General features: G+C 46.8%; 1 protein-coding gene across 1 annotated transcript; it reads right to left on the bottom strand.

Annotated features, from left to right (window-relative positions):
• Nucleotides 1-1,903: 1,903 nt before the first annotated feature.
• DUSP6 (dual specificity phosphatase 6) lies at nucleotides 1,904-6,638 on the bottom strand. Its single transcript, XM_004053653.4, has 3 exons — nucleotides 5,487-6,638; nucleotides 4,433-4,870; nucleotides 1,904-3,407 (listed from the first exon to the last, which is right to left on the bottom strand). Exons 1-3 carry the CDS (start codon nucleotides 5,884-5,886, stop codon nucleotides 3,100-3,102), a joined length of 1,146 nt encoding a protein of 381 aa, XP_004053701.1. The 5' UTR covers nucleotides 5,887-6,638; the 3' UTR covers nucleotides 1,904-3,099.
• Nucleotides 6,639-7,461: the final 823 nt, after the last annotated feature.

The following is a 7,461-nucleotide window of genomic DNA, read 5'->3' on the forward strand; positions in this document are numbered from 1 at the left end:
GTCCTTTGGTGAGAATAGAGGGAAACAGGCACCCCTCTGTTCACCAGCCTTCTGAAACAATATGTCAGGAGAAGGGGGAGAAACCTCAAACATTGCAACTTTATGGAGGCTCTAAGCTCTTCATACTCTCTCTCTCCTTTATTCAGACTGGTGACAAAGACCATTTGCTCCCAATTTATTGGAAACTTTTTTTTTTTTTTCACAGCTTGAGCTGCTTAGATGCAGCGAGCTCCCTCTCCCCAAATTGCCGTCAGACACTTGCTGAATGGGCCAGGCTCAATTATGCTCCCTCCACAGGTTCAGCTCACACTGTGACCCTGCATGGCTTCCTGCTATTCATATGTGTTACTTCCCCTTTGTGGTAATGGCTTGTGGCACTTAGCCAGAAAACATTATTAATTTCAGAAGTGGACTGACAAACAACAAACCCACAGTAAAACGAGAGGAAGTGCTGGGGAGGCCAGCTGTCGGCTTGAGCCAAGCAGTAGGAACTCAATGTATGCAGGTTCTAGGAGGAAAGAGATAATAATCCACAAAGAGGAAATGCACTAAAATTATCCACAGCCCATATTTTTTTAAAAAACGAAAGAAAGAAAAAGAAAGAGAAAAGAAATCAGAGAAAAGAAAGGGGGGAAAAGCACCCAGCTACTTGAGCTGCAGCTGGACAGGAAATTGCTAACGCTGCTTGCAAATCCCTACTTTGAACAGGCAGTTTAGGGAATGCCAGGAGCGGAAACCGTTCAGAACTGGATTAACACGAGCCAAGTTGAACTGCAATCCACTTCTCCTTTCTGTGCTCTTGCTGACTTGGGACACCCAAATAGGACAGACTGACTTGGTATATATATTTTTGCACTATTTGTTTGCTTTTTATACTTAGTTGCTTAAAAATCACCATGGACAGTTTTATATGATTGCCATCGAACGAAGGCCACTTGCCTCCTAAGTTAGTGTAGACGACCAAGCAGTCAACACATGTGCCATGTGGGTGAAAAGCTCATTCTTCTCCCCACTTCACATGAAGGGACTGAGCTCATGCAAACAAGAGCCCCAAATGTAAGTATGTTCTAGTTCTTTTGATTCCATACACCTGCCTTTTATTTTGGTTTGTATATTTTTACATTTGAGGTAAGGAGAGGGTAGGTCCCAAGAAAAATGGCAAGATATAAAGTCTTTAGCTTGAAAAGAAACTAAAATAATCCCCACAAGTTTCAATAGGGGTTTCTGACCCACATCCCAAACCAGTTAAACAAAAAAGCACATTAGAACAGGGATGACAAAGTTGCCTCCTAAGTGCCAGTGTAAAATTCTAAAGCCATATCCTGACACAGTGAGGAAGCTTAGATATGCCTTGCCATGCGCATGCTAGGGGAAAAAGTGGAGACATCATTCTGGATTCATCATTCTCACACTAGGATATCTGCAGGTAGAATTGCCAATGACAACAGACTGGAAAAAGAATTATCCCTACTTCCTCCTTGGCATTATCTCAGCATTATAGAGCAGAAGATCCTGACAGTGAAGGATAGGGAGGAGGTTAACATGTGGCTGTCATCTTGTTATTCTGCTACACCTCTCTGTGGTTAATATCCAAATTGTATTCCTCAGCAAGCTATGCTCTATAGATTCATTTTTCTTCAGGGGCTTTAAAATCTTAAGCCGGAACTATACTCATAAGAGGTATTGTTCATATACATGGTACAGTCAGTCCATTCTAGGATGTCATCTTTATTCGTGGCAAATGATAAATTTCATAAACTGCTGCTGAAAAATATTCTAGGAAAAGCTTAAAAGAACCTTGCCCTGCTATGCCTACAAGTCAAAATCAATCCCTGAATGAAAAAGTTCTAAAATGTGTCACTTCACACATAGGTATAACTGAGATTTTTTTTAAAAACACACATTCAATAGCCAAAATAGTTATTTATTAATAATTTAAGGTTTTACATTCTTATAATAAATTCCAGCTCAAAACTTTACACCACGAACATAATGGAGAATTTAACTCTCCCTTCTTCACAATCAAATGCATTTCTCTTATAAAATGGGTACCCATGCTCACACACACACTTCCAGTTTTATACAAATTTTTTTAAAGGAAAGAAACCAACCCAAAGTATTGCATTTGAGGTGACACTCCCTGAAGAATTTTATACAGAGGTAATATACTGTTTAGCACAGCTGAAGGTTTTTTTATTCTTTTTTTCTTTTTTTAAAGTGAGCCCATGATTTGGTGTCTTTCCCAGATTATCCCCTTTGCGACAACACAAGCAAAAATATTTACAAAGGTAAGGCATAGTCAAACTACATAAAGAGAAAAAATCATGAGGAAAATACATGAAAAAGACTAAAGACTTCGCCATAACAAGGTCTTAGTGATAATAGTGTCCGTAAAGATGTCATCAGAATTGGTAAAGTCAAGCATGCTGCAAATATACCCTTTGGATTAGAAAAGAGCACAATTTTCTTTTTTTGTTTTGTTCTGTTTTAAGAAGTGGCATACTGCTCTTTCTCCCTTTGGATAATTTCTTTTAAGCCCATCAAAGGAAAAAACAAACACAATTCAAACAAACACTGTCAAGTGATTCAAGATCAAATATTTACAATAATCAAATGGAGTATCAGATTTTTTTTTCCAAACTGATACCACAAATACAGAGCTGAAATCTCTCTTTGGCTCCTCTATATGCAAAATTGAATTAGTCTTCATTGAAGACAATTATATAGTCAGTTCCAGATGCAAAAGGAAACAGCCTTACAAGGCCCTAAAGAACACATGCTCCTACCCTATCATTTGGTCCTACCCTATGCGCCTGGAAGTCCTCGAATCCCAGTCCCTGCATGGGTAGGCTGTACACATGGGTACAGAGCAAATCTACTGCCTGTATCTATACAGCATGTCCTGTTATTCCAAAGAGAATGGAGCAAATCTCTCTGTTAGTATTAACCAATTCCACACTTGGTAACCTTGTCTAGTACAGACAGCTGGTGTCATTTTGACACCTGGGGCCACACACAAAGAAAGCAGCCCAGCTGATGCTGCCAAGAGAAACTGCTGAAGGGCCAGACACATTCCAGCAAGGAGGGGTGTGGGGTCTTTCACGTAGATTGCAGAGAGTCCACCTGGTATACATTCTGGTTGGAAGGGGTGGTAAAATACAGCTGCTGTGCTGGAACCCGGTTGTCACACGGGCTGCTGAGTCCCAGCGTCCTCTCGAAGTCCAGCAGCTGACCCATGAAGTTGAAGTTAGGGGATATGTTGGATTTTTTCATTTTGACAATGTCATAGGCATCGTTCATCGACAGATTGAGCTTCTGCATAAGGTAAGCCACAGTCACAGTGACTGAGCGGCTAATGCCAGCCAAGCAATGTACCAAGACACCACAGTTCTTGCCCCGGGCTTCATCTGTGAACACAAAAAGAAAAGCAAGATCTCAGCAGACTGAAAACCACCCTTTGTGAATGATCAGTCTAAAAACTGAACTTAAAAACATAATAATAATAATAGTTGTGTGTGGCAGTTGAGCCCTACAAGCAGCAGAAAATGTATCACTGAAATGAAACATGTACACCGGACACAATTACATATTTCAGATATTTTCTGAAAAGAGAGCTTTTGTATTAAGTTTCTGCCAACAAAAAACTCCTTAATGGGTGCATTCTTTGCCTCAGCATGTGAATACCAGAAACCCTGCAATATGTTCGTGAATGCCTTTTATACAGACAACCAGACTGCAAGGGTCTATTAAATTATTCTCCAAATGTTGTGCAGCTAACAATGGAGGTATTCAGACATTTTAAAAGAGAGAGGGAAGTCACAGGGGACGGCCCATTAGGAGGAACAGGATGTCGACATGGCCTGAAAATGAGTTCCTTTGTAATAGGAAATGCATTACAATGCCTGGAGATTCACTTCTCCCAGGCTTCCAGCCCACAGTTCTTCCTGCTGGGCTCAGGTTACCCACTGTCTCACTGTTACCAGTATCACAGTATCATTCAACTGGATAACATTCAGCATTCATACTGCTTTCCAACAACTAACCTGATGTCCTAAAATAACTCCTAGATGTTTTCAAATTATAAAGCAATGCTGGAATTCCTGTCTATAGTGAGTACTTCTATCTGACCCTTCCCCTGAGTCCAAAGACTGGGGGAAAAATCTGTTGTCCGATTATGAACGACTGTCAATGACTGAATTCAAAGATTCAAGAAACAGCGTTTCAAATACACCTGTGATCTGCAGCCATGTCAAAAGGCAGGTTTTCTTCCTTTAGCAAGAAGATAAACCAGAATTAAGGACGCTCTAGAAACATTAGAGACCTGCAGTCAGACAAATTAGCAAGCAGCAAGAACGATTAACAGCTTAAACTCTATGAATGGCTAGGAATTTTGCATTTAAATGTCAGAGCGACGACTATTAATTAGTCTCACCTATGAAAGAAATGGCCTCAGGGAAAAACTGGGACAGGTTTTGGCTCCAGTGATCCGAGATGGGGATTTGCTTGTATTTAAACTCTCCTGCGTTCTCAAAGAGATTCGGCAAATTGGGGGTGACGTTCAAGATGTACTTGATGCCGAATTCCTCCAACACGTCCAAGTTGGTGGAGTCTTTGGCACAGCCCAAGTAGAGGAAGGGCAAGATCTCCACTGGGAAGGAAGGCTGGCTGTTGGACAGCGGACTGCCATCCGAGTCTGTTGCACTATTGGGGTCTCGGTCAAGGTCAGACTCGATGTCCGAGGAAGAGTCAGAGCTGATCCGCAGGCCCCCGAGCCCCAGCACTGGCAACGGCGGCGAGCTGCTGCTACATGAGCCGTCTAGATTGGTCTCGCAATGCAGGGCGAACTCGGCTTGGAACTTACTGAAACCACCTGCCAGAACGAGAAAAGCAATCGTGTAACCTGAGAAGCCGTAGTAGTTTTCACAGCTTGTAAGAACCGCAGCCCGGCGCAAGATGCACCACAAGCATCCTACGAACCCCCTACATACAGAACCATATATAAGAGAAACACACTTTAAATGTGTACCATCGGGAATGGAACGAACGGGCCCGCCTCGCCAGGGAACCCTTATTCGCTTGAATCCGGAAATAGACAAAATGGCAACTTTTTGGAATATTTTGAGAGCTAAGATGTGCCCATTTGCATCCCCAACAATCTCTCTCCCGTCCTGCAAATCTTAATTCAAAATCGAACGATAGAAAACAGGGTGATGGTGGAGGATGTTCTGGCTAAGAAGGCGCAGAACCCGTTAGAAAGAAACCGCCGGTACCCGCAGCCGGAAGCGGGTGGATTCTGAGCCGGCCCGGTTCTCTGGTGCGGAACGCGCGGTTCGCGGCCCCTACCTCGCCGGCGGCCGGTCCCTAGGCGAGCAGCGCGGCTCCGAAGCTCCAGCTGAGCGGAGCAGAGGCATTTTCAGTCCACGCGCCCCGCCCGCAGCCCTGCGCCCCTAGCCCTGCCGCGCGCGCGGAGTTCCCTGGGCGCGTACCTTCCAGGTAGAACGCCCGGCAGCCCTCGTCCTTGAGCTTCTTGAGCAGCAGCCCGAGCACCGACTCGCCACCCGTATTCTCGTTCCAGTCGCTGCTGCTCTCGTCGTAGAGCACCACTGTGTCGGTGCCACAGCGCCGGGTGAAGCGGTCCCGGTCCTCGCCGCGCGTGAAGAGCGCGCGCACCGGCAGGTTACCCTTCTGCAGGCGCCGCAGCATGATGCCCGGGATGGCCACGTTGATGGCCGACTCGATGTGCGACGACTCGTATAGCTCCTGCGGCCGGCAGTCCATCAGCAGCAGCCGCTCGTTGCCCAGCTCCAGCTGCTCGTTGAGCCATGCCACCGTCTTGCTGATCGCCATTTCCGACGCGAAGGGCACGGGTCTGAGCGTATCTATCATGGGGGTCGAGCTGCGGGAGAGGGCGGGGTGCCTACCAGACGCCCCTCGGGGCAGGCATAGGCCGAGCGCACCGCGCGCGAAGCTGCCGCTCTCGGAGCGGGGTTTAATTCCGCCTCGCTTTACCCAAGCCGAGGCTAGCGGTTGGGGCAGACGAGACAGAAGTAAAGCCGTAGGTTCTCTCTGCACCCAGCAGCAGCCACTGGCTCTTAGTGTCAATGAATCTCTCTCAATGAAGCTGCCCAGACAGTTTTTGTTCTTCCCCGGTGAATGAAATCCAATTAATTCGGACTCCGTGCTACTGAGAGGGGAGGAAAAAAAGTCTAGCGGCTCCTAATCCCTCCCTCCAAGGCTGCACCTCAAATCTACCCGGGCGTGTTTCTCCCCGGATTATTTAAGACTCGATTTGCTCACTATCTCCTGGACTCAGCCTCGCACACCCCCTGAGCGAGGCAGCTCCTCAATGGATACAAACAGCGAGCGTCTCAATGGATACATTCTCCGGGCCAGCCAATGAGCGTGCTGCGGAAGGGGCTGTTGCCGTGGGGACGGGCCGGCTGGAACAGGTTGTGTTGATGAATTGTTAATGAGTTTGTCATTCACAAAAACGGAAAGGAATTTCCGCTCCGGATAAGCCCCAGTGCAAACAAGCTGCAACAGCGGGCTCGGCGGGAGGAAGGAGAAAGAAGGGGAGGCGGCAGCGGAGGAGGAGCAGGGCACATAAACCAGGGCACTTCAGTTGTCTCATGTTTCCTTCTGTTGAGAGTTCACACTTGGCGTCGGAACTTTTGCGCACCAATGGCGCAATTAGCATGCACAAAAGCCCTTGTTCGCGACGCTTGCGTTCGCGAGCTAGCTTCAGGAAAACTTGTGCTGACTTTTCGTTCTTTGTATTCCCTTCAAACTCATTTGGACCCAAGTTCGCCTTAACCCTCCCCTCCCCCAACCCCCCTTCTTTAGGCGGTGTGTGGCATTTGTTTGCCACTTTTAAAGGCCCAGCTCTGTTTGCTCTGATGTTCTTTTAGCCGAGGCTGTGTTGGGGCTGGTGAATTGACTGGGCTTTAGTGACCGATGAGGTGTTAAATGCTAATCCAACCTATTTCGAAACAAACCAGGATTTTGTTGAAACATTTTAAAGCAAACAAACAAACGTCTGGTTGTGCAGAAAATCATAAGAAAACCTTTTTTCTTAAAATAACATTTTATTTTCTTTAAAACAATGTAGACTGCAGAAACAAACTCTTAGGTCAGTCCAGTGCTTTTACTGTATTCCGCTCCAGCGGCGTGGGGAGTTACAAGCCATTGTTCGGGGGAATCTGTATCTCTCCCCCCGCCCCACCACCACCATCGCCTGCTGGGAGGTCGCGCTGGTTAATGATTTCTGGGCAAGGAGCTCGGCTTCTGACGGGGGAGCCGGTCTGGCGGGGCTGCCTGGGCGAGGTGTGCTGGGACGCGACGGGCCGGGCCAGCAGTCCCCGCCATGGGCGAGGCGTGAGGAAGTCCTCCCGCAAGACCTGCAGGCTGCGGGGGCTCGGCAGGGGGGCTCGACGATTGGTTACAGTTGGCAGGGAGGCATGT

The sequence above is a fragment of the Gorilla gorilla genome, chromosome 10 (assembly GCF_029281585.2).
Source record: "Gorilla gorilla gorilla isolate KB3781 chromosome 10, NHGRI_mGorGor1-v2.1_pri, whole genome shotgun sequence".
In the NCBI taxonomy this organism is placed as follows: Eukaryota; Metazoa; Chordata; class Mammalia; order Primates; family Hominidae; genus Gorilla; species Gorilla gorilla.

Bases quoted from the DNA above. Each gene is read 5' to 3' on its own strand.
- DUSP6 (XM_004053653.4), bottom strand. From the start codon at position 5,886: ATGATAGATACGCTCAGACCCGTGCCCTTCGCGTCGGAAATGGCGATC. The intron at 4,871-5,486 runs GTACGCGCCCAG...TCGTTCTGGCAG, and splicing joins CCGGGCGTTCTACCTGGAAG to GTGGTTTCAGTAAGTTCCAA. The intron at 3,408-4,432 runs GTGAGACTAATT...TTGTGTTCACAG, and splicing joins TGAGGCCATTTCTTTCATAG to ATGAAGCCCGGGGCAAGAAC.